Source organism: Botryllus schlosseri, chromosome 3 (genome assembly GCF_051294905.1).
Source record: "Botryllus schlosseri isolate E-star chromosome 3, Bs_hap1, whole genome shotgun sequence".
In the NCBI taxonomy this organism is placed as follows: domain Eukaryota; kingdom Metazoa; phylum Chordata; class Ascidiacea; order Stolidobranchia; family Styelidae; genus Botryllus; species Botryllus schlosseri.
In genome coordinates this window covers 10,658,554-10,685,845 of record NC_137238.1, presented here as the reverse complement: position 1 = coordinate 10,685,845, position 27,292 = coordinate 10,658,554, and the positions used below count along the sequence as shown (strand labels likewise).

General features: G+C 41.7%; 1 protein-coding gene and 1 long non-coding RNA gene across 2 annotated transcripts; both read right to left on the bottom strand.

Annotated features, from left to right (window-relative positions):
* Positions 1 to 1,241: 1,241 nt before the first annotated feature.
* On the bottom strand, positions 1,242 to 26,571 carry LOC145435338 (uncharacterized). Its single transcript, XR_013913816.1, has 4 exons — positions 26,203 to 26,571; positions 24,768 to 24,926; positions 24,615 to 24,699; positions 1,242 to 1,343 (listed from the first exon to the last, which is right to left on the bottom strand). It is a non-coding gene; the product is annotated as an uncharacterized LOC145435338 (long non-coding RNA).
* On the bottom strand, positions 13,626 to 17,751 carry LOC145435381 (uncharacterized). The gene is made up of 4 exons (XM_080312654.1): positions 17,672 to 17,751; positions 17,317 to 17,609; positions 14,674 to 15,300; positions 13,626 to 14,544 (listed from the first exon to the last, which is right to left on the bottom strand). Exons 1-4 carry the CDS (start codon positions 17,749 to 17,751, stop codon positions 13,811 to 13,813), a joined length of 1,734 nt encoding a protein of 577 aa, XP_080168780.1. The 3' UTR covers positions 13,626 to 13,810.
* Positions 26,572 to 27,292: the final 721 nt, after the last annotated feature.

Below are 27,292 nucleotides of genomic sequence, written 5' to 3'. Positions count from 1 at the left end.
GCATCAGTAATAGTCGAGACCAGTGGTTCCCAACCTTTTCGGTGTCTGGGCCAAATTTAGAATTTCAGAGTACGGTTGGAGCTGCACGAATACACTGATTAAGTAAAGCAAAAATTTAAAGTAGGGCTACCATACGTTCTCTTTTAAGGGGGTTTGTCTTCTTTTTTGATTTTTTTCAAAGTGTCTTCGGAGGACGCCTAAATGTCCCTTTTTAAGATTTTGACCTCTTTTTGAGAATTTTGGGTAAATATAGGGCAAAATCGACTCAGATACAGTAAATCATCACTGAAGTAACGCTCCGGCGGGTATTTCGGGAGCTGAACCGGAAAATTGGCCTTTTTTGTAGTCAACTGACCACGAAGTCGGGAAAATATACCATTGTTCAGGATTTTCAACAAGTTTTTCAAGTCTGAAATTTTGAATAAGTGTCCAATTTTTCAGATTTCCAAAATATGGTGGATTAATACGGATACGGATTGATGCACAGCACATGACACGCCATTTAAACGGAGAAAAGTCTATTGCTGAGCCCGGTAAAAGCAGCATAATTGGTTGTCCTATAACTGGTAATCCGAGCGTCCAAATTAAATATGTCTAATATGTCTGGTCTTAAACGTAAGCAAGTGTGGCAATGATTCAGAAAATGCAAATTCAAATATGGCCTAGGCAATGAAACCAACCCAAAATAGTCATAAAAATAGGAAAATTGGCATTGCTCAGAACAATAACTCGATGCCATTGGCCATTGTTATGGCCATTGAGTTGCAGCGCTCCTCATTGTTCAGAATGATCGACCTTCGGCGGCTATTTTAGAGTAGATTTCGATTCGTATTTTTGGAATCAGTGATGCACTGGCTTTCGATTAGGACCGGACATATCAAATTATTAGGACGCTTGGGTTGCGAGCTATAGGACTGCCATCTACCAATTATGTTGATTTTAGCCGGCTCAGCAGTAGCCTACGCATCTCGGCGTATTCAACCGTCAGCCACGTGTCGTACGTCTATCCGTAGATTAGTTATCAATACCTACATCGAGAGCTACTGTTCGTTCAACTGGAAAGTTAGGGCACATTGCATTGAAATAGCAGTAACTTAATGTTAGCGTCTACTCACAACTTTCCTGCAATCCTAGTTAAAAACTCCAGAATCCTAGCAAGAGTATTTTGTAAATATAAATTTTATTTTATGTCGTAAATCGATTTCCTACTGTTTTGAGGGGGCCGCGGTTGGGAATAACTGGTCCAGCCAATGATTTATTTTAATTTGTAGGTGTCAGCTGACTAGGAATTCGTTTTCTCACCGCCACAATGCTTTTCCCTTTCAACGAAGTTGCAGTCAGAGCTGGTAAGAAAAGATATATCATATCAGTCCATGAAACATGCTTTTATTTCGCATGCGTGAGCGGTTGGATAAGTCAAATCGAACGCGTTGTTATTATTATTATTATTATTTGGTATTATAGCCAGGGTTGCCATACCGTTCTGATTTCGCAGTTTTGTACTGATTTAAACTTGTGCCCTTATGTTTGTCCCGATGTTCGGCCAGTCTATCCATATATCCGGAAATAATGTCTGGATTATAGTGATCTTTCGCCGAGATTCCCAGGCGTATAAAGCGGCTCATTCCGAAAATGCCCCCATCTAGGACATGTGCAAATGAACGCACTGTTCTCGCCCGTGAAAGCAAACATATTAAATGAAGGAAGGTACTTCTGTGGCGTACACGTCATAGTACATTGTTGTACGGGAGATGTGATACCGATGAGACACTGGGATCGAAAATACTTGAAAAATTCCCTGGGATAACCCCGTGATTACAGTACGCAACTTTATCTACAATGGCATGCTGGCAGATTCTTTCCTTACATGCAAAAAACTTCGACATGCGTGGGGTATGGGGTCTGTGACAAATGATTTACCTTTTAGGGGGTGCAAAGTAAATTTGGATCGACATAATCATTTTTCTATATCACCTTCTAGACTAACGGCACATATTTCTTGAATCAATACCATCCTCGAGTTGACTATTTTCAATTCAATTACAATATTTATAGGGTGGGGGTCCTATGGTACCATAGCCAAATCAAGCAAAATACTTGGACCAACTACTCACTTGACAACAGAAATCAATCAGCAACAATCAACAATTAGGAGCGGGAAGCATACATCCCGCGGGCCGGATCCGGCTCGCGAAGGGATTTTGTCCGGCCCGCGGACAGTTTTCCGTCTTACATAAGGTGGTCCGCAGCCACAGTCTACCGAGATTACCTACTACTTGCTATTGCTTACTGCGTTAAATTTTATAGTGACTGCCTGTTATTATATACGTGTGTGCGTAGCGTGCGAGAGTGGAGCTTACGCGTAAGTTCGTCGAAGCGAGAAGACTTGCAATATCAGCATTTACGATGTACTCAACCCTAATGTCGCTTGTGGTAATCATGGTATTTGTCGACTGCAATGGTCATTTACACCAGGCTGATATTTCTTAATTTTGATTCCGTAACCGCTGAATTGTATCACGGCACACTTTCAGGCTTTTGTAAGGCACCGCTTATGCCAGGGGTCGCCGACTCAAAACCGCTCGCATGTCACTATTCAAATTTCGTAGAGGACGCGAGGTCATGAATTCAATATCGAGATTAATTAGGCCACACAGTTGAACAACGACGCTATCTCATCACCTACTCAACCCCAATGAATTTATATCTTGGTAAATTTGGGGTACCGGGCCTATCGAACGCCTTGTAATCTTATTTAAGGATTGCACCGTGTGTTGATTGCCCAGAGAGAAACAAACATGGCGGCGCCTATATGCGACAATGCTATTCTCAAATTCACATTGTCTTCGTCAATATCGGCGTGAAATGGCTTTGAAGTGACATTGCTGTCGTTAAAATACATTCATTTAATACGATTTATTCCTGGTATATGTGGAGTGGATAAATCGGTCCATAATGTATCGCTTCAGCAATCCGGCCGCCAAGTACTTAATTTTCCCATATCCGGCTCGCCGACTGGAGTAGTTGCCCGCCCCTGCTCTAGATCATAGTTACCCGTGGTGTTTTATCGCTATTACGAGGTATTTTAAAGTGAAAATGTCGATTCTCCGGTAATATGTATGTGGCCTTAATTTTGTAAGTTTCGGCGGAAATCAAAACGTTTGGGTTTATATAATATATTTTATTCTTGTAGGTGGAGAGGAAACATTCTTCATTGGCATACAGTAGCTTAGATTATAGTACACAACAAAACAAGTTGACCAATTTGAGTTTAAGCGTATGTCACATGGTCGTGTGCCATTGGACCCACTGGGTGGGGACCGATGATACGTTCGAGCAACAAATTTTAAACGTTTATGAATATTTTTTTGAAAACGAAGATATCCATGTAAATGTACGCGATAGTTAGAGCTTGTATCAAAGTGTTGGGACAGCAAAAGATCCGCTATTCTCGACTGAAGATTTGAGTGCCACAGAAATTTTGCAATTTTTGATCCATCGGTACCACATCTCCCCTACTCGTAGATGCAGCTCGTGATATGTCGCACACTTTCCCTCTAAAGCTTCAGTGTCTAGGACAGCGGTTCTGGGGGTCCACGGACCCCTGGGGTCCGCGAAGCCTCAAAACAGTTGATAAACAAATTTGTATTTTTCGGAAAATCACGAAGCAGTTTCGATTCATGACTAGTAAAACTCCAGCTCACATCAACAAAATGGCAATCTGAGATGAAATATCCTACAGTGCACACCCATTTTTATTGCTAAATTGATAGAATCATTTTGCTGCCTAGAGATATTTTGTTGGGGATTGTGGAAAAAAAGCTGGATGAGTGAGGTCAATGACGGTGACTTCGAAATGTTTACAAAAATACATCTTCTCCTGTGATATACATAACCACTTTTCCATAATAACTTCAAGATAAGCTGCTAGATAGAAATGACCAGGCTTGACGCTATTTGTTCATTCAAAAAATATTTGCTTGTTAATTTTGGTGGCATATTTTTTGCGATCATACCCAAAGGTGTCGTCTGAAGCGTAACGCGTTATTATTTTATTCGTCACCACCTATAGTTGTGGATATGTAATTTGGGTGCTCGTTCATATCAAATAGAAGAAAGGGATTTTCAAGACACGACCACGTGTTTCAAAAGATGCAGTTGCAGAATTGGCTCTGAAATAATAGAAGTCAACGCAATTTCCACGTGAATAGTATGATCTTATTTTCAAGAATAGTCATTTTTGCTGTTTAAAACTAAGATCACAGTTATCATTTGCACGTGACAGATGACGATTGCACGATATTTTAGCTATATTTGAACGGAAGATTCGTGGGGGTCCGCGGAGTCCGTGACGGTCCGAAAGGGGTCCACGAACACAAAACGTTTGAGAACCACTGGTCTAGGACAGGGTATTAACTGGTGGGCCACGGAAGCATTTGAAATTGTGCCTCAGACAGATTTGTGAAATAATTTAAGCCAGTGCTTTTTAACCTTTTTCAGCTCCATTCGCACAATTTTTGTAAAATAAATTTCATTTGCACAATCTAACCGAAAATTGTCATACAAAAAAAAGATGAAGATACTTAACAACATTTTGCTCAGATGTGCAACAAATTAGCTACTATAGCTTCCTCACGCTATCTAGTGTCTCATTAGAAAGGCAACTTTTCCCCTCGTTTTGATTTCAACTATATTTCACTAAAACCCTTCTCGGCAAAACAAGTTTTTGGGTGTTGTACAATAAAGTCTACTAGTGCTTGGATGGCCAGGTCTTAAAATCTGTTCTGCACTCCTATTCAAAATACAGCATATTTTCCACAAGTGAAAATACTCGATTGCAGAAATTGTTTTTGAGAGCTGGCACAAAGGTCCCGGCGGCTCCAGTTTGTCGAAAAGGTGAAAAACTTGTTGGATATAGTAGCCAACACAGTGACATTGGGTATGTAAAGAATTTCGCAGGATGTTTTGCAATAAATTCATCAAATAATAACAGATAACTCTCTCACCGTGTCGACCCAAAATTATACCCTTTGCGGTCCATACTTTAATAACACTGGTCGGCATGATTTTTTTTTTTTTGCAAAAATGATGACTACAAAGTCAATTTTCGTACGCTGATCACGAATATGGAGTCGCTTCTTTCCTATCACGTCAAGATTTTTTATAATCTGTGATTTAAAATTTTCCATTTTAGTGCTAAAAACAGCCATTTCTGTGACGTATTTTTTGCTGCTGTTGGGTCATAGCTATAGCCAATGTGACGTCATAGAGTTGGTTAAAGTGCTTGGGCCTAGTTTTTGATATCAATATCAATTTGTTAATCTTTCCTTCCTTTCAAAACATCACAAGACTGCGATACAATGAAAAGATAGCAAGGCGTCGGAACGACTTGGTCAAAATGTCTTTAGCGTGTTGAGCTGCCGAAAGCAAAGAAACAGAAAATCAACCAACCATTCTAAGGCGCAGTCAGGACCGTAACAGCACTTCGTAACCTTGGTCTTGGCCCCTCATAGCGTGACAAATCGAACCATAGACCCCTCAGGCTATACGCATTTTGCCGCTTCTTATCATGATCCACATTGAGTGTCCGTTTAGCTAGTGCGCTCGCGCCGCCTAAGCGTGCGAAGCGCGACAAAATAATATAATTCATGATTGAATCCTTCAATATGATCGGGAATTGCATACATATTGCTATCAATTTTTATTCTCTCTCTGCTCACGTAATCAGATTTATCGGGAGAGCTCAGTGACGTGTGTTGGAAGAATTAGGACCCCTAAAAATAATTGAACATATTTGGGCGTACCCGTTGGTATAATGACTTCGTTACATGATGCTATTTCGTAATGTCCTGTCTGCTATGTCAAACGATATTGAAATCGCCCAAACTTACTAAACTAAAAGACGTAAACGATTTCAAATTGGTATTTCTTTACTGGTAAATAATGTTCTTGTTGGGATGACATTTGTCTTGTGGGGCTCAGATCGCCAGTGTTGGAACATTCGGCGCCAGCCATTAATGCGGCTATGGAAAAATAAACATATATGTATTATATCGAAGTTTTCGGTTGGCTGGTTAGCACATAGGCAGGCCGTGTTATTTTTGGCATTTCAGGAGCCAGATGCCAAAACTGCCAAAAATAAAAATGTGAAAATGCCAAAAATAAGCAATTTTTGGCATATATGCCAAAAATAACACGGCCTGCCAAATAGTGTATTTCGTTGATGGTGTTGTGTTAACAGGACCGCTTTACAAGCGAGAAGAGCGTTTGTGAAAGGCAGGTTTCTTAATCTGGGTCCAACCCACCCATTAGGGGTGAAAGCATGGTGTCCTAAATGGTGTGGGTACAGCGAGATTGAACGGCTGACTGCATTTGGTTTACGTCATACTTTCCATTTGTCCAAAGGCAATTTTACGACCATTTTTGACCGGCTTGCGAGCGCTAAATTTGATAAAACGGGTATCATTGAGAAGCTGCCGCAGTACTGATTATTAAAATATAAATTATATTCTGCTCATGGAACTGGAACCCCCAAAATCAACCACGGTTTTTGCATCGCGAACGAGTCGAACATGGTGACGCAACAAACTGTCTGGCTATTTCTGAGCTGCATAGTCTCGTTTTGCCAGACAGTCTTGTTGCGTCAATGTTCCTAAACAATCTAACCTTCCCAGGACTCTTCCATGCGAGTTGATAATATTAAAGCCACCTGAAGTGACAAAAGTCCCCCGAAAATATATCGGTAGACTGAAGGAGAAATGATAGTCGGGCTACTAAATAGAATGTGTTGAGAGACAACACAGGAAACTCATGGAAAAGGATCGCGATGAGATCGATGGCACTGGCGAAGTGATCTCTTTTCATGATGCATGGAAGCCGGTTTGGCCCTCCAAAGATTTTGAAGCTCAGAAAACCTTTTCTGGATGACTGGCAACATTCTTTCCCTCAGCGGCTACTGCTGAAGCCAATATTTCCCAGATTAGCTGGTCGAGAAATGAATTTACGAGAAACTTAGCTGACATGAGTTTGGAAGTACTGTTACAGTGCAAACGATTTAAGTCTATTCAACAGCTGTAACAATCAGCTGTTGAGCGTGTTTGTTAGGCTTTTCTTTCTTTTTTTTTTTGCTCATTGGCACCGATTCCGATGGGTACTGCACATTTTGTGGTTTCCTTTGATATTATTAACCGATGAAATCGTTAGGTTTTTTCTTCTTCTTATTGTTCGTTGGCACTGGTTATACGTGGATGCTGCACATTTTGTGGTGTCTTTTGACAAACTAGCCCAAATAAAGCGTTTTTTGACTAATTCGAGACTGAAACTATCTATTTGGAGGACGATGCCAAAACTGCCAAAAATAAAAATCGAAAAATGCCAAAAATAAGTTATTTTTGGCAGTTTTGGCATATGCCAAAAATAACACGGCCTGCACATAGGGCATAGTCCTTTTTTGTCAAGGTCTTCTCGCTGCTGATCGTTCTGGCGGACGCCTCCGAGTCGCAAGTTACTTTGCCTATAAGTTCATATGCCTTGGTGCGTCGCAGCGCGGTAATAGCCAACGCCGAAGTGCCCATTTCTTCAAATCGTGCGTATTCTTGGTTGGAGGAAGGGTATCCAATAATTAAGATATTTGATATTAAATCGAGCGTAGCTCAAAAATTTTTCGTAATATAATGCTTTTATCTGCGATAGTTGGTTTAGTTAGAACCTTTGCAGTTTGGACATGTAAAGTTTACGTTGCCAACTAATTGCAATGATTTTTGCTCCTTTCGAGCACTCATTTCGACGCTGGCCATTACGACACACAGAGACATATGACTTTGTTGACATGTTTTTGTTGGTCACGCGAAGCGATATAAATTGATATGAGTGATATTTGCAAATTATGTCTGCATCTGAGAATCTGGACCCAGTTGAGATAAAATACGGACCAGAGTTATGGTTCCGGAAAGGAGACACACAAATAATAAGGCAGATTATTACCTGACTAGAAAACTGCTGATACCCAAATCTGTAGGCCTACTAGAAATCTTGTTGTCTTGACTAAAATACAAATGGTCATTTTTCCGACTCGACTCCCGGATAAGCCACTTTTCAATGACACTGCTGTGGTGTTTACCAAAACAAAGATCGTCTTTTCGAACATATAGTAGCCCTAAATAAACGGCACAAAATTACGGAAAAGTGAGTGAAGACTCCGTACCAATACCAAACATGTTAGAGCAATATATCTTCGGGGAAACGGAGATGCCTTTCCTCCGATTAACACCAAGCAATCATTGAGGAACTATCAGAATCCCAGCATTCAGCTTCCAACAAAAATCCCACCCTCGAATAAATTTCGAAATATGAAATAAGCTCTGGCGAATACAATACGTACCACAGCCACAGGCTTCGCCTTCGAAGACAGCAAAAGCGCTCTGACAGCAATTAACACGACCAATACAACGGATAGCATCTTCATAGATCTACAATAACGCAACAACGCCTTGGCCCTCAATAAGAAAGCAGTTCCGAAGGTATGGATACCTGGACACAAGAATGTAGCAAACGATCTACCAAACAACATAGAAAAGCAGGACATATCTACGAACGAAGCAAGAACCCTGATCAACGAATTCTGCAAAACCAAAAGGGATAATCACTGGAGTCAAATCGACATTGTGTCGCAATATCGACGAATTTTTCCAAGCATCCATGATCATGATCATACGAACATGCCGCGGCTATCCCGTAGATAATCGTTCATTCTCATTAGGATGCAAACGGGGCATTGGCGACTAATCGCTCTTCTGTATGGACTGGGACTTCATGAAACGAGACTGTGCGACACGTGTAATCAACTAGAGACACTTGAGCATTTTTTTACTTCATGCAATCGCTACGATCGAGCCAGGGTCCATTTAATTCAATCCGCTCATAGACATAATATTCCACTTTCGAACAGTTCGCTATTAAAAAGTCCTAATACGGCACAATCACTATTAGACTTTGTTATATTGTCCACTAGAGACTTATAGTTGTATTAATGAACAGAATAGGCATGGTGCAAAAGGCCTCAGTTAGCCGAGAAGCACCCCATCCCCCTATACATACATACAGCCGTATGCCATCTTTGAAATGTGTGCAGCGGCAGCCAGAGTAACCAATGTAAATCTCATCTGCAATGCGACGATGCTGGTGGCAGTGACTAATTCTGGTAATCGATTTTTTTTCAGCGAGCTGACATGTTTTGAAATTTCGTAAGCCGATTATATATTTATATACCAATACGTTGAACATAAAAACCTCCAAACCTATATGGCAGTGGTTCTTAAACTTTTTAGACCGTGACCCAAATCAAAGAATTATTGGCATCTTGCGACCCAAGCGTCACACGTGAAAAATAATTTTTAATATTGGTATGCTACGTTTTACTGGAACGCCTGACACAGAGAACGCGCGGACATCCCCAGCTGCACACAAGGCAGCTTTATGAAACGGGAATGGCACACGCGATTTCAAATTTGGTTAAATCATTGTCATCTATGGTTGTCGAATTTGTACGACCATGTGCAACCGTACCGCAAGGATGTAACGATTCGGTGCTAGCGTTGGGACCCCGGGAAATCCCGATCCCGGGATCCCGGGATTTGAAGCAATCCCGATCCCGGGATTGGTCCCGATGAAAACCCGGGATTTGTGAACAGCATCTACCAAGGCTTATGTAGCGCCATATCTCTTATTTTGGTAGTAAAGCAATGTCACAAACTCTGCTGATTGTCTAAAACAATTCACAATTATTTGATATTAAAGCCAGCTATGGCATAACAATGTACTACACAATTACTTCCGTCGTAGTCTACGAATCGTAGCAGTGTAACTGAGTATCGGAAAGTCACAAGGACGGTGCTGTGGAGGTGAAATACAGGTCGAATAATGGCGAATTTCGAAGATGTCAATGCAAAGAGAAAATCACATGTTTAGCGAAACTGTTTGTTTTATAAATCTACAAAAAAAGCCAAATGCAACTTGTGTCAAGACGTTTTGAAAGCTTCAGTGTCTAGCACAAAGGCCTAATAAAGGGATACGTCAAAGAAAGATCAGCTAAAAATGAAGACGAGGAAGATCGATTCCTATAAAATAAATCGCATAAGCCTCGCCTCAATGAACTTCTTAACCAGTTAACTGCTGTGGACGGGTTAACATTTATTCAATTACCCAAAGTGAGTGAATTCGTCGGGCCTTCAAGGCTTATGGCTATGACTTGTCGAGATGTCGCAAACGGGTTCATGACTCGGTGATCGAGCACAGCAAATAAATCCGTAAGTGTGCGGAAGAAGAGCTTCTGGCAATGAAACGCAGCATTGGACGTTTTTCGATCACGTTTGACGAATCAACTTCTAGACGAAACAGGCGGTACATGAATTTAAACGCTCATTATCCGGGTGGCCTTCGGTCGCTGGGTTCATTCGTATTCACGGGAGCATGTTTTTGTCAATACTACAAGGAATAAATGTTGTGTGAGTAGCTTGTATGGGTATTTTACTACTTTGCTAATCCCGGGAAATCCCGGGATTGAGAAGCGCAAATCCCGGGAAAATCCCGATCCCGGGATTTCAAATTTGATCCCGAAGTCCCAACCCTATTCGGTGCCGACCATTTCGATATCGAAAGTTTTTGCCAAACAGCGACGGCACTTTGCCCACTTGCCCAGCCGTATGTTGACAAAAACTTGATGCCTTAATGTGTTCCGACGCATCTTGCGACCCAAGCCTCACACGTCAAGAATAATACATTTTAAATATGGGTATGCTACGTTTTTGTTGAACGCCTGACACAAAGAATGCGCGGACATCCCCAGCTGCACACTCCGCAGCTTTATGAAACAGGAATGGTACACGCAATTTCGAATTGGGGTACATCATTGTCAGGTATGGTGGTCGAATTTGTCAAATCGTATTGGAAGGATGTAACTGTAGCCGCAACCCGCAGATCGCGCCACAGGGTGGATTGAAATATCTGGCTGCTTATAATCCCTTTCGGCACAGAGAAAAAGACTTGCTTTGTTGGTGCGTGTTTTCTATTAAAAATGAAATACAATAAGCATTGGCAAATATGTACCAAGCTATCAAATACAAAGCATCTTACTTGACAATGTGTCTTCCGGGTTTTTTAGTTTATTTTATTTATAGATTTACTTTGACTGTAACAAGATATCAAAACAGTGAGACAATGAATGGATTAACCTAACTAGCCCTATTCTAGCAATGCAATAAACCTAACCATTCCTATTCTATTAACTGAACTAATGCCAAAACGATCCTACCACTAACGCACGTGCACTAAACAGTGAATTGCATCACGATGCGTCAGACCTAGTTACCGCTGTGAGGTAACAATGACACTGAGTCCACTTCCTTGCTCGGCGGGAGTGTGAAGGAGCCACAGCGACACCTTAGGGCCGTACGGCGGCTACATCCTGGCCCCTTGGAAATTCAAAATTTGTTCCGAATTTGGAGATTTCCACACACACACACTCACGCAGTCAGCAGGTGCTACCAAACGAATTGGTAATTATTTAACGAAATCAAAACAACAGTTATTCTCTCTTATGCAAGAGGGCAAGCTTAGAAATACAACAGGTGTACTTTGGAAGTTAGGTCCACAGTGGCTGGACTAGGAGCAACTGTGTATTGTTTGACAAGGAGACGAATTTAGAAGTGTATCAGCAGAAAGGCCTCTCAAGGCGATGTCTGCAGGGATTCAACTTAGACGGTACATTCCACCATCGATACAGGTTGGACCCAACTTTGATTTGGTTGACAAGGTTGAAAACGAATGTCTTGAAGACTTTGCAGAAAGTTGCAAGATACCACGTTACAGTTATACAGATCCTCCAGAGAAAGGAGAGGCCAATTGGAAATATCGGTTCTTTTGGAAAGTATTTGTGATTGTTGACCGTGGAGTTAGAGTTCGTTTCAGAGTAAAGGAGATCTTTCTTCCGTTGGAGGCGAAACAGATCTTTGTCTTCTTCACAAGCCTTGGCTTGGTGAATCACAGCTCGAACATCTCCTTGGATGCCGACTATATGTTTGTGGACACTGGATGAGACTTCAACCAGGTCCTTTGTCAAATCTGGCCCCTGTAACAGACCATCGTTAAGTGAGATGTCATTATACAGTTCCATTGATTTTTCTGCGGATTCAAGAGAAAGTTTATCATTTTGTGACAGTTCTTGTTTCTCGTTCTTCTTTGAGTCGACAAAATCTCGACACAGCTGACATAAGGATTTGGGCGAAGTCATTGTAGGCTTTGAGAAAAATATCTTTTTTGTTTCGCCTGCCACTTTGGTCGGGCAGTTTATCATCCAGCCTGCAAACGTTCTGGTTGCATAATAGTCATTTGGACCATGAATAACCTCCAAGGGCTTGTGAAGCCTTCTGTTTTCTTTTCCAATTAATAGTCCAACTTCGGATGCTAGTTTTGGGATACACACGTCTTGGAATTCCGGAAATTGGTTGACATCTTCTTGTCTGGGGATGTCAACGTCCTCGACACCAATACTGTCAGTTGATACTAATGGTGCGAGCGGAGCATATTCAGTGCCATAGAAGTCGGACAACTCAAGATTATCGAATATGATACCTTTGTAACCGTATAATCCTGCCAGGGTGCGAAGATCAAATTCTGTTTGATCGCCTTGGAGGCAAAGTTCATTTGCAAGATTTTCACTAATGAAGGAAAGATGACTTCCGTTGTCAAAGAAAGCGTGTGTAGCAATATAGCAGTTTGTTCCTCGAATTCTGACGCGGACAGGTGCCACGTTGAGCAACACATTTTCTTCAGGTAATTTGGCGAATGCATTGAATTTCACAGGTCCTTGAGCCTTTGGAGCGTTTTCTTGGGCGACAGTTGAAGTCGCAGAATTTTGGACGACGGGTTCGCTCGCATTGTCAGAAGAGACTGGATTCACATGCAGGAGTGTTGTATGTTTTCCATCACAACCTTGATACTTGCATGGTTTTTCTCTAGTACAGTTGTCGGACCAGTGTCCGGGTTGCAAGCATGAGAAGCATAGCTTATTCTTTTTCACGAAATCTCTTCTGCCAGCAACGTCCATATCGCGGAACTGCTGACACTGATTGAGAAAGTGTTTCTTCTTGCATTTTATGCACGATGACCCACAGTCATCCTTGGTGCCTTTATTACCGGCACAAACAGAAGTTGCAAAGTTTGATTTTGTTTGCCTTACAACCACTGGATTATTCTTTGTACTTTGTTCTCGGGGAGGAACGTTTGACGCTTCACGTACCTTTTTTCGCAGGTAAGCAGATAGATCGCTCACTTTCACGTCGCACTGCAGTTCATGGAGGATATGGTCCACGACGCTAAGCCAGCCTGACCTCCATTGTGAGGGCATTCTGAGTGCGATTTTATCAATTGTCTCCAGCGAGACGGATTGGTAGTTAATACCTTTGAGAGTATTTACACAGGATATAAGGTCAGCGGAAAGAATCGCCAAGCCATCTTGATCATGCAACTTCACTTGAGGACCGGAAGATACCAAGTTTAAGCAAGAAGGTCCGATTCGGAACTTTTGGCCATACGTCTCTTGTAATAGTTTCAGGGCTTCTCTGTAGCAGTTATCAGAATCAAGGTGTAGGCAGCTCTTGACGAGAGTATTTGCTGGTCCTTTGGTGTAACGCATCAAGTAGACCAGTTTTTGTTTTGGTTCAGTAATTTTGTTTCCAATCGTCGTTTCGAAAATATCCATGAAACTATTGAAATCACTGGGGTTACCAGAAAATATTGGGGGTTCGAAAGGTGGCTAAAGGTTTTGTTGAATTACTGGCGGAGCTACAGAATACACAACGTTGGCGGGCGAACGAGAGTCATTTTTTATCGAATTCAAAATCGAACTAGGCTCTACTTCTGGGTCAGGTGGCCTTCTCGCATCGAAAATAGGCTTATGATTCAAAGCAGTGAGCGGAGAAGTTGTAGCTACCATGTTTGTTAGATTTGACATGATGGGACTATTAGACCAAACCAAGTTAGAAGGTTGAAGATAGGCGTTAGTGCCAGATATCACAGTACTAGGGCTACTTATACTCGTACTGCTGGCGTTCGTTGCACTCACACTACTTGCATTCATAGCGCCCACACTGCGAATTGGTAAGGAACAATATGAACTTCTAAGGGGTGAGAAAATAGCCGACGTACCTGTTTCTGAGAGATTTGGAGTCACCGACGATTCTCGAAGTTGCTGCGGTTCTGGTTTCACCACTGGTGCCAGTGGAACGTTGGCGTTCTCGGATACTGTGACGGAGTTCGAGCTTGATGTTGTTTGATGCACATTTTGTATGCTTTTGGAGCAGTTATATAGTCCCCGTTCAATCATAATTTCCTCGAATTGAGCTTCTGATTGTAGCTTTTCTCGCTCAGTTCTATCGTCAATTTCTTGTAGGTTATTCCTCAATCTTAGATTCAAAGACCTTCTGCCTTCGAGAGCTTTCTTTTTATGCATTTCGAGTTTTTGTCGCAACTCCATTTGATACCTCTTTTCTTCTTCTTGACGCCTCTTTTCTTCTTCTTGACGCCTCTTTTCTTCCTCTTGTTGACGTCTCATTTCTTCTTCTTGACGTTTCTTTGCTTCTTCTTGACGCCTCTTTTCTTCCTCTTCTTGACGTCTACTTTCTTCTTCTTGACGTCTCTTTTCTTCTTCTTTTTGACGTCGTAATTCCTGGTAGATCTGTTCTTCTTCAGATCTTATCTGATCTTCAAAGGCGTCATTTTCTTGTTGAAAGCGATGCTGGACGTGTTTTTTGTCCATTTCAGCCTTTTTGTCGCGGTGAACATCCCTCGAGTGTTGTAAACTGAGTATTTGAGAGTTACTCATGTAGCTTGATCCTGTTGCAGTGCTTGAGACGGACGATCGTGATTTCAGTGATTTGACAAGTGCCGGTAGGGTTTTTGGCTTGTTTGAGCAGTGGCTCGATGACAAGGACGACCTGCCTTTAGTCGGCAGGCTCCTAAGAGTCATGGAATGTGACCTCGATAACTTTGATTTGTAAATCGTCGACACAGCTGACTTTGACTTTTTGTTTTCTTTTTGTTTGTCAGTGTTCGACATTCTTTGGATTTGTTCGAGGCCAAAAGAACCACTGTTTGTGCCCGCCTGGGCATTGTTTGATTTATCATAACGTACCGGTACTGTCGTTTTCTCTTCGGTCTCCACTAGCAGCAAGTTTGAATTAGCTTCTTCAGCCATTTTGGTTTTCTTTGTTGATGAAGGTGTTCCAACGAACAGATTTGAAGATTGTCAATAAACTAATGTAGCCGCAACCCGCAGATCGCGCCACAGGGTGGATTGAAATATCTGGCTACTTATAATCCCTTTCGGCACAGAGAAAAAGACTCGCTTTGTTGGTGCGTGTTTTCTATTAAAAATGAAATACAATAAGCATTAGCAAGTATGTACCAAGCTATCAAATACAAAGCATCTTACTTGACAATGTGTCTTCCGGGTTTTTTAGTTTATTTTATTTATAGATTTACTTTGACTGTAACAAGATATCAAAACAGTGAGACAATGAATGGATTAACCTAACTAGCCCTATTCTAGCAATGCAATAAACCTAACCATTCCTATTCTATTAACTGAACTAATGCCAAAACGATCCTACCACTAACGCACGTGCACTAAACAGTGAATTGCATCACGATACGTCAGACCTAGTTACCGCTGTGAGGTAACAATGACACTGAGTCCACTTCCTTGCTCGGCGGGAGTGTGAAGGAGCCACAGCGACACCTTAGGGCCGTACGGCGGCTACAGTAACTATTCGGTGCCGACCATTTATTAGACTGGAGATGTCGATATCGAAGGTTTTTGTCAACCCGCGACGGCACTTTGCCCACTTGCCTAGCCGTATGTTGCCAAAAACTTGATGCCGACGATGTGTTCCGACGCGAAATGGGCTGTCCTCGAAATACATGTGTGTGTATCATATTTCCGCGGCCACTCGTTGCACATCGCTACACTACATTATCCCAACGGTATCCGACGCTGTTTGCCAGAGTATCCAATGTAGGACAGGTCTTATCATGGATTCAAATCTGCTTGTGTCATTTTCCTAGAGCGTAGACGCCTGACAAAATTTATTCAAATCTAAAATGTTTCGATGTGGATGCAAATATTGTACCTGGTCCTCACGATGTTGCAGTCAATGACGAATTGTTCCGGTTTAGACTTAGTCGAGAAGCTTTGGGCGTTTCCATTCTACCACAAGAGCGGTTATAAGTCATTATGTCAATTCTTTAGGAATTCAACATAGGTGCGCCAGAGCCTGACGTCCTCTTTGGAGCCAACCCGTGTGACAATAGAGACCGTTTAAGTTGATGAATTGCCTCTCTTGAGATACCAATTTGGGATGGTGTGAACCTCTGAAAGGTTCAGGTTCGCGTGAGCGTGAACAATTTTGAAAGGTTCTGTGTGAACGCAAACGTGAACCTCATGACTTCACGTGACGTCATATTGCTAATTTCAACCCTACATTTCAGCGAAGGGATATATATTAATTTAAATGATACCTAGCGACGACTCGGGGCACATATAGCCACAATGCTGAAGTACATATCAGTAAACTTTGATCACTATTTGCAGCCGTTCGGCAGTTCTCGCTATATATCGGTATCTGACTGAATACGCTAAGTTGCTTCAGGTTCGACTATACCTAGTGACGCATTGCAGATTCGGCGGATATATTACAACGAAGGCAGGCACAATAAATACATCAATACTTACCTTCCAATCCACGGCAAATACAGCAACAAGCCATAAACTTTGCAACTTTGACAAAGACAACCCATGAAATGACCAACTCTATCAAACTTCCTCTTTTTCCCAATCCTTTTGACTTGAACGCTACACTGTACGCATGACTGGTCTTGTAACCAGGTAATCCGGAGTCATTATTGCTCCGTAACCGAACGGCTATGTTTGCGTGCGATAATGTAGCTATTTTCGAATCACGATGTTTGTCTATTGCAATATATCCTGTGAGGATGTAACGATGTTTTCTTGACACTCAGCTATAATAGCGATATAGTAAAATGGTAAAGCGTCCTGCTCCTTGATCGGTAGGTCATATGATCAATTCCCGGCCATGTCAGACCAAAGACCAAAAAACTGGTATCCGTGGCTATCCGGCTCAACGTTCAGCATTCAGGGATAGCATGGTTATCGCATCTCAATCGTCAAAGCATCTCAATGGTGCAAACGAGAATAAGTCTGATATCTCTCTCCCCCTCTCTTTCTCTCCCCTCTCTCTCTACTCCCCTCTCCCTCCTCCTCCTCCCCCCTCTCTCTCGCTCTCTTTTCTCTATGCTCCCTTTCCCTTCTTTCTTCCCCCTCTCTTCTTTCTGCTCTATTCTCTATCTCTCCCCTCTCTCTCTCCCCTATCTCTCTCCTCCCACCACCTCCCTTCTCTCTCTCTCTCCTTTCTCCATGCTCTCTTTCCCTTCTTTTTCCCCCTCTCTTCTTCCTGCTCTGTTCTCTATCTCTCCCTCCTCCTCTCTCTCCTTCTCTCCCTCCTCTCTCTCTCTCTCTCCCTCCTCTCCGTCTCTCTCTCAGTGACGATGATGATGATAATCATGATGATATCACTGAAGCTCAACGTGATACTCTTACTTGTTAACCATAGACATGGATGCCTTATCATGTCTCATCATGGAAGTTTTTTTCATGTGAACATGAGATTTTAAAACCATGTCGGTGTTCTCATGTAATTAACATGAGACAGAGCGAGTCATGTCATTTCCATGATAAAATCCATGTTTATTTTTTACAGTGTAGTGATGATAGCCCTGAGTCAGAATTCCGACATAGACGCGATGTTATTAAGCAAGCAATGCAGCAACGCCTATGCGAAATGCAAAATGACCCCACGGGAATAAACATCGAATTCATTATTTCAGAACTTATGCAAGCATTAAAGTCTCGGAAGAATACAGCTCCAGGCCACGACAGAATATGCTATCAAATGATCATTAATTTACCAACATCCTGTTAAGGCCGTCGATTATACGATCGATTAACGAGGTGTAAAAGACAGTGCAGTGCCCATCTGCATGGCGTCACTCCATCACTGTACCAATCCCGAAGAAAGGCCATATTCTAAATTCCATGAGGAGTTACCGACTGATCGCTCTTACCAGTAATCTGTGCAAAATAATTGCACGGCTAATCCGCAAACAGCTATATTGGTCGCTTGAAAACCGAAAACTCCTCCACCCATCTCAAAGCGCATTTCGCAATGGCAGGTCAACTAAAGATAGTGTGATGACGTTACATGATGATCAATACAAGCCTTGGGAAATCAGAGGTCAGCAATCTGCATATTCCTGGGCATCAAAAAGGCGTATATGATCGTGTTTGGAAGGGCGGAATAATAATCAAACTGCTAAAAATGGGCTTATCCGGGAAACTCTTGCGATGGCGTCACAGCCTTGTTCATAACCGAACATTTCAGGTCAGAGTAGGAAATAACTTGTCCGACAGAAAGCGAAAGCGAAACGATTAAAACTAATATAAACGTATATGCAGATGGTGTCTGCATCAGGGAATCTGACCTCATCAGTATAGATAAAATAAGAACCGCGATCCAAGAGGCATTAACCGCAACAGAATCATGGTGCAACAAATAGGGACTCAATCTAAATACTAAAAAGATCGAGGCAATAATTTTTTCGAGGAAGAGGAAAATTCGTCATGTCCAATTAACGCTCAACAATTCTGATATTATGTTTCTTAAGCAGTACAAATATCTAGGAGTAACATTTGACTCTCGACTAAACTAAGTTCATCATTCCAAAACTGTGGTCAAGAAATGCACGATGTGATTGAACGAGCTGCGCTGTCTGTCAGGAACGAATTAGGGTGCTTCGAAAACTTGTCTTGCGACTCTGTATAGCAGGGGCGGGCAACTTCTCCGTTCCGTGGGCAGAATAGGGGTTCATGAAGATAGGCGGGCCGGATTCCTATGAGTTCAGGAGAACTCCCCCGCGGGAACGCGCCACAGATGCGTCCATCCTACTCTGCACTACCCTTTGTACATACAATTCAGAAACGAACACATTTTTTGCAGTTGCGAACTATACCTGGTATTGGAAGACCGATTCACGGGCGAGCCCAGTTCTGTGATATGAAATCATTACGTATTCGACTTCTGGTCACGCCAGGTGCGAAATTGTTTTGAATAAATGATTGCATTTGATCTAGGATATTAGTGCGTGTATGAGCAAGTGCTGTCATCGAAAGTTTACGACAGATAATTACAATTTTGGACATTGACCATGCCATAGGAATATATATTCATGGGCTTGTCGCAGATTATTCACTTCGGATGTGTTGATGCTCTTGCAACCCCATGGCCTCGGGCTATTCTTGTGTAGGCTATCTATGATATATTATTCTCAGAATCAAGACACGCACGTAGAGAAACTAAATTGCATTAAGCGCGCGAATTTCTTTCAGTATGAATCCATCTGCCTAAAAATGTTTCACTATTTATAGATATTACAAATATTATCGAAAGATTTGGAAATTGCATGGCCCATTCACCCCTTGCTACGCAAATGCGGTGAACATCAGTTATATTGGAACGTCGCTTTGTGGTGCTAATAATAATGTTCAATTGTTCATGGTCGAAAATGTTTGCGCCTGTAGAGCAGTGGTTTCGAACCGATGGGGAATTCAATGGTTTCTGGTGGGAGGGAATAGACGTATTTGTTGAACATTATATACAGGATAGTCCACATGTTTACAGAGATACATGCGCGATTACCGTTACAAGATGACTGCTCTGGAATGTATGTGTCGCAAATTATATTGCCTGTTGTGAGCAAAAACTCATTTTCGCAAAACAACAGCAGAAAATTCGCATTATTGTGAGGCAAACTGTAGTTTTTTTGTATTGCCTTTCGTTGAAATGTTTCATTTGTTGAATATCATCTGCTTTCTTTACAATTTTCCAATAGCAAGTCTCCGCTAATTGTCTGGACAGCTGGTATGCAGAGGTATTTCTAAAGGGTATATAGAAGTTTTGGGTAGTGGGGAATGAAGACAAAAAGGTTGGGAACCACTGCTGTAGAGGGCGACGCGGGCCACATCATCACGTAATACCTTGAGCTGTCGACGGGCAGTAAAAAATCCCGTCGCGGGCCCGATCCTGCCCGGGGGCCATATATGGTCTGGCTTTGCTTTATAGCAGTGGTTCCCAACCTTTTTGTCTTCATTCCCCACTTCAGATTTATTCCTGGCCTTCATTCCCCAACAGGACCGTAAACGCGCGAAGCGCGAAAAATCTATATAATTCATTATGATTCGATCAATATAATCGGCCTTTGCCTATAATTTGCTCTCAATTTTTTATACCCTCTCTGCTCACGTAATCAGATTTACCGGTAGAGCTGAGTGAGGTGTCTTGGAAAAAGTACGACCCCTAAACATGAATTGAACATCTTCGAGCAGACACGTTGATATATTGACTTCGTTACATGATGCTATTTCGTGACCTCCTATATCTGCTATGTCAAAAGGTAGTGAAATCGCCAAAAGTAAAAGACACGCACGATTTCAAATTTGTATTGCTTTACTGGCAAATAATTTTTCCCTGCGGGGTGGCATTTGTCATGTGGGGTTCAGATCGCCAGGACAGGAACATTCGGCGCCAGCCATTTAGCCGCCTATGTACAATTAAACATATATGTATAATTGTATATTGTATATATATAGAAGTTTTCGGTCACCACAAGGGCATTCCTTCTCGGCCGAGGTCTACTCGCTGCTGATCGTTCCGACACACGCGCATGTTACATGGTCTATAACTTCATATGTCTTGGTGCGTCGTGGCGCAGTAATGGCCGACGCCGAAGTCTCCATTTCTCTAAATTCTATGTATTTTCGTGGGGGATGAGTACCCAATAATCAAGATATTTGGCAATATTAAATCGGACGCGCAGCGCAAAAAAAAATGAAAAAGTGACATAAATTTCAAAAAAAAGTACTCCATAATTTATGTTAATTCACGAAATCATTTTGGACCCCTTCGAGCTCCCCCCCCCCTAATTTGGGTGTTTGGCGTGCGGCAGTTACGGTCCTGTTCCCACTACCCAACACTTTTGTCGTCACATAGCGCAGCTATTTGCTGGTTTGACTACACAAGACACACAACCACACCAGTACGCAAGACAATCGTGTATAACTGCAACGTAAAACATATTGTGAACGGATATCAGTAACGCTTAAAATTTCGCGAAAGCGTTATTTCACGTCAAACTAGTCGTGCTGGATGCGTTTGTGACGCCATCATTGGCCATCCAGAGTTCAAAATGAGGTTTTGTGAACAACACGCAATATAATTTTCGATGAATGCATTCGAGAGCAGATAACTACAGTAACGGTAATTGCGCATGTGTCTCCGTGAATATGTAGACTGTCCTGTATATAATTTTGAACAAATGCGTCTATTCCCCACTAGAAACCATTGAATTTCCCACCGTTTGGGAACCACTGCTCTATAGGGTGTTGATAAGGTCGGTCATCGAAGAATGCGTGGAAGCGGACATGTTATCTCCGAAGTATGTCAGAAGGCCCATCGCCACTATCCAGAAAACCACGCTCCGAATATGTTGCGGAGCAATGAAAAGAACCCCGATATACGCACTATAACATCCCTGCAGAGAAATACCTTTGCACCTTAGACATCTGCAGGCATGCTTAACATATATAGATCGGTCATTATTGCTCACGATTCCCATCCATGTCAATCAATTACACAGGAATCATGGCATGAAATCTTTCCTGACTCGGGTAATTTTGTTACATTTAACATGCCGACGAAACATGCTGCTATTTTTCAGAATTTTGATATATCGAAACGGAATCTCCTGGCAACGCCACCATGGATAGTAATAAGGCACTCGATTGACTTGAATACCGAATCATTGATTAGGAGCATAATATATCTCCAAATCGTCTAACGCAGTGGTTCCCAACCTTTTTCGACTCATCGCCCCCTTTTCAAACTCCACATCCATCATCGCCCCCCAAATATTGGGAACCGAAAAATGACCATACAGACTGAAATCACCGGCGAGTTGACTAAGAAAAAAGGTCATCTTTTCGGCTCGACCTCGAAATTACACTTTTCCAGCTAAATTTCTGTGAGTTGACTAACAAAAACGGTGATTTCTCTGACTTGGTTCCAAAAGGACTGTAACAGCACTTCGTCATCCCCCCCCCCCTAATACGTTGATCTTGACCCCCTCCGAAGGGCGATAAAACAAACTTCTGCAGCCCTCATATCAAACTCCCCCGATACCTCTTTACTGTTACTTCTCAGCACAAATTGTTGGAGTCTTTAGTTAGTGGCATTAATCCGCGCAAAGCCCGAAAAATTTCTATAATTTATGATTGAATCGGTCAATATGATCGGGAATTGCATATATTTTTTTCATCCTCTCTGCTCATGTATTCAGATTTACTGGTAAAGCTGAGTGAGGTGTCTTGGAAAATGTAGGGCCCGTAAATAATAATTGAATATATTCGGTCGGACCCGTGGGTATAATGACTTCGTTACGTAATGACATTTCGTGTCCTGTCTGCTATGTAAAAATATATTCAAATCGCCCATACGTACTAATCTAAAAGACGCACACGATTTAAAATTGGTATTTCTGCACTGGCAATTAATGTTTCGCTGCGAGATGACATTTATTGTGGGGTACTGATTGCCAGGATAGGAACATTTGACGCCAGCCATTTAGGCGCCTATGGACAACTAAATATATATGTATATCGTATACATATCGAAGTCGGTCAGAATAAAGGCAGTCCTTTTCCGCCAAGGTTTTCTCGTTCTGTCACACTTCTCGGAGTCGCATGTTACATGGCCTGAAACTTCATATGTCTTGGTGCGTCATGGTGTGACAATGGCTGACGCCGAGATACCCATTTGTATAACTGATGCGTATTATTTCTTGGAGGAAGGGTATCCAATAAGCAAGAAATAAGCGACCACGAAATGGCGCGCAGCGCGAAAATTTTTTGAAAAAGTTGCCTGAATTTACAAAATATTACTCTATAATTATTGTCAATTCACGAAAAAATTGTGGGCCCCTTCGAGCTCGGGCCCCCCATCCCAATTGGGGGTTTGGGTGTGGCAGTTACGGTCATGGACGCCAATATAGCCATTTCAACGTGCCATTGCCCCCCTATCGCCCCCTTCGTCCGTTTTCGCCCCCCTATCGCCCCCTTGGCTATTTTCGCCCCCCTGGACCGACAAATCGCCCACGTTGGGAACCACTGGTCTAACGGGAGTGCGAACAGTATATTGACGATCATTACGCTGACTCCATAAAAATCTGTACACATGGGTCAAAGAACGATAAACCATGTGGAGCTGCCTTCTACGTGGACGGGGACAAACACTCCTAAGACCAGTAACTAATGGGGTCATTGTCGATATTTTCAGCAGAGCTTATTGCAACACGAGCAGCGTTGGACTTGGTTACGGTAAAATGCTTGCCAAATTCCTATATCACGATTTTTTCAGAAAGCGAAAGCGCTCTGACAGCAATTACCACGACCAATACAACGAATAGCATCGTCGTAGATATGCAATAACGCAACAAAGTCTTGGTCTTCAATAAGAAAGTAATTTCGATGGTATGGATACCTGGACACAAGAATGTTAGTTTTAACGAGAGAGCTGATCAGCTAGCGCGAGACGCAACGAATGATTGATCAGACAACATGGAAAAGCAGGACATATCCACAAACGAAGCAAGAACCCTAATCCACGAATTCTTCAAAACTAAATTGGATAATCACTAGAATCAAATCGACATTGACTCGCAATATCGACGATTTTTTTCAAGTATCGATGATCATGCCGCGGCTCTCCCGTAGAGAATCGTCCATTCTCATTCTGATGCAAGCGGGGCATTGTTGATTAAACGCTCATCTGTATAGACTTGGACTTCATGAAACGGGAATGTTTGACACATGTAATCAACCAGAGACACTAGAGCATTTTGTTACATCATGCAATCGCTACGATCGATCCAGGGTTCATCTTAGTTTAACCCGCTCATGGACACAATATTCCACTTTCGTTTGGTTCGCTATGGAAAACTCCTTACACGGTACAGTCACTGCTCGACTTTGTTATATTGTCTACTGGGAGCCTATAGTTGTATTAATGAACAGGCCTGGTACAAAATGCTTCAGTTTGCCTAGAAGCAACCCCCCCTCTATACTTACATACATAAACACGCAATTATGAAATTTAAATCGCTATTGCCGCTGTTAAAAGTTTCGGCAAAACTTAAACCCATTCCGAGTTCAAAAAACATTAATTTTCTCTCCCCTTCTCATCTTCGGAGGCTTTCACCCCTCCCTCCCCATCCTCACCCCAGTTTGAGAAGCACTGCTTTATAATAAGTCTAATTCGACAACTGTAATTATCTAGTTGTCAAAGTCTGTATACCATATCGGTTTCATCGGGTATGAAATGTCTATGAGCATAAAGGACTAACAATATGGCAATAAGTTGACCTACAAAGCTTACCTTTTATCGCACAAGCGTGCTGCAATGACATTGACTCGTTTTGAATTGATTGATTCATTGCATCGAAGATTCAGCTCCTGTCCGTCTGACAGAAATAAATATATGTGGATTACACGGGTGATAATTTAAACACAGCACATATGAATTCATTACCCCATTCTATTCTTTCACAAATCTCTGGACGTTTAGTCGATTGACAGAGGCATTCGTCGGTCATATCAGTACAATCAAACCTTCCATCGCAGACCTTGGCAATAGCGACGCTTAACGCGTTATTTCCGAAGCAGCGAAATGTAACGTTGTCAAGATGATCTTTAATAAGTTTCATTTAATCAGCCCGTAGTCATTAATCCGCGGAGGTTTACTCAGAGAAGAGGTAGAAAAACTACTGCCGGCGTTGCCGTATACGACAACATTTTGTGCGATCCCCGAAGGCCTCAAGATAGGCGATAAGAAATATTGATAAAATTAGTAATATAAATACAATTAGTTGAGCGTCTTGAGTAAACTTTATCTTCGTCCATTTAACCATGGTATTGATAAATATTGTTTTACCATTGAATTGTATAAATTCCATTGGTGATGTAATAGCCCGGCCTCGGGATCCACGTATTTTAGGTCGCAGAGGGGAGGCCTAAAATAAAAATACCATAACCACAACTTTATAAGCACCACAACATAATTATAGAAAAAAAACACTTTACTGCTGACATCTTGATTAAGGCACACTAAATGGAGCAACCGAAAAAATGATTGTGATAGCATTAAATTATGCGATCAAAACAATGTATTGTCAGTTCTACATCATATTGAAGATTATTGTGTATTTTTCATCGCACTTTGCGACAATTATGTTGGTTGATCTTCAAAGATTATTCATTTCCATTAACGTTCGTAGCTTTGTACTACATGTTTCGTAAATGTTTTGACACGATCAATCAATATTTATAATATTTCACGTTGGAAAATTGTCTGAAGAAACTGTAATTCCCGTTGATGACTAAACTGCTTATGACTAGGACCTTAAAATTCCAGCGCTTGACAAAATCATCTCTCACAACTCGACCAGAACCATTAAAATCAATATTCGGTGGATATTTTAGTACTAGGAATATTGTGCTCATCCACATGATGCTTTAAGTATTTTATGTGCTGAAGTTAAAACAAATACACAATCAGCAAATCTATGAACAGATCGCTGCTGGCTTGGTTTGTTCAAATTTCATTGGTCAGTTGATAGAAATGTTAAATTTCAATATATAACGAACGATGCTCATCAGATTTTACTCAGTCCCGGTCAGTATATGTGTATTGTGCATAGTTATTGGGTTTATTTGAAATTTTGGCTTAATACCAAACCGTAGTTGCGACGTTATTGGAATATAAATTTTCATGTCTTCTGTCACTATAATACTCAAATAAAAGATTGAATTTTGGCTTATTCTGAATTCTATTGTAATGAGACCCGCTAATGGATTCAGATACTGAATGCGGCCCTCGTGCTAAAAGGCTTATCCCACACATACCTGCAGTAGGCAAAACGGAATGTTACTTATCTAACAAAACTTATATATATACTGAGAATTACCTTCTTTTCTCTCGTCACATAAGCCTTCATCCGCACCTGGAAACACGAGGAATTGGTAACATTTATCGTGTGCATGTAGAGCAGGACAGTCAGGTCAATATTAAGGGTTAAAAAAACGCGCCCCAGTAGTCGCATCCGGCTACTCCGCCTATCTCAATAAAGAACACAATTCTGTGGAATTTGCGTAAGACAGATTAGCGTTAATAAAAATAAAGCTCTCTGCGCGCTTGACATCGTGAATATGAATACCTTTGTGCGTACCCACCTTGGTGTTCGGTACTTCCGAGCACCACTTGCCCGCTAACATTACATCTAAAATAAATCATCAGTAATTGATTTACCGGATACATAGATATTCACAGCTATGCGTATCAGTTTGATTCAAATCTACAAACATCACCCGTCGGAATATTACAGCGACATTTTTCAGATAAATTAATATAAGAAAAGCACGAATTACGCATCGTGTCTGAAGTCTTCCTGTTGACTTTAGACCAGTGATTCCCAACCGCGGCTCCCATTGACGTTTGTGTATCCAAAAAATATTAAAAATAAATTTAAACAAATAAATAAATTCATAGTCAAAAATCACCCTGGATTGGCTTGGGAGTCTGGAGTTTATAAATAAGGATGGAGACCAATTCCTCTGCTGTCGATTAGCGATTCTTCACGCAGTAACGATTTCGTTACCCAACACACACCAAAAAGTATACCCACACTCAAGTGCGTTCGAATCGGCACTCACATTTAAGTCAGCTCACCGCCAGACTTAGTGCAGGTGGTGTTACAGCACTTATTCCGTTCCTATCTGACCATGAAACCAATGGATCATTCGATGCATATCAGCTACTTTATTGATGAGTTCGACTGCCGCATTGACGGAATGAATGCTTTTTTCCCATGATGAAAATGTTTTCAAATCCTATTGTATATTATGTAGCCACTGCCCCTAGTAATTTTCATCTTAAGTTGCTAGACGTGCAGACAGATATCGAGCTCAAGATATTATTTAAAAGTGACGACTTACTGGAATTTTGGAGTCAAGTTCCACAGAGAAAGTACTCCAACATACTAGTCAGCCTACAGGAAT

What these genes read in the sequence shown, in the direction of transcription:
- LOC145435381 (XM_080312654.1), bottom strand. Translation starts at nt 17,751, where the DNA reads ATGGTTTTAAAATCTCATGTTCACATGAAAAAAACTTCCATGATGAGA. An exon ending in TCCATGTCTATGGTTAACAA is followed by an intron (nt 17,610 to 17,671) that starts GTAAGAGTATCA and finishes ATCGTCACTGAG; the next exon opens with AGAGAGACGGAGAGGAGGGA. An exon ending in GAGACGTCAAGAAGAAGAAA is followed by an intron (nt 14,545 to 14,673) that starts GTAGACGTCAAG and finishes GTCAAGAAGAAG; the next exon opens with AAAAGAGGTATCAAATGGAG.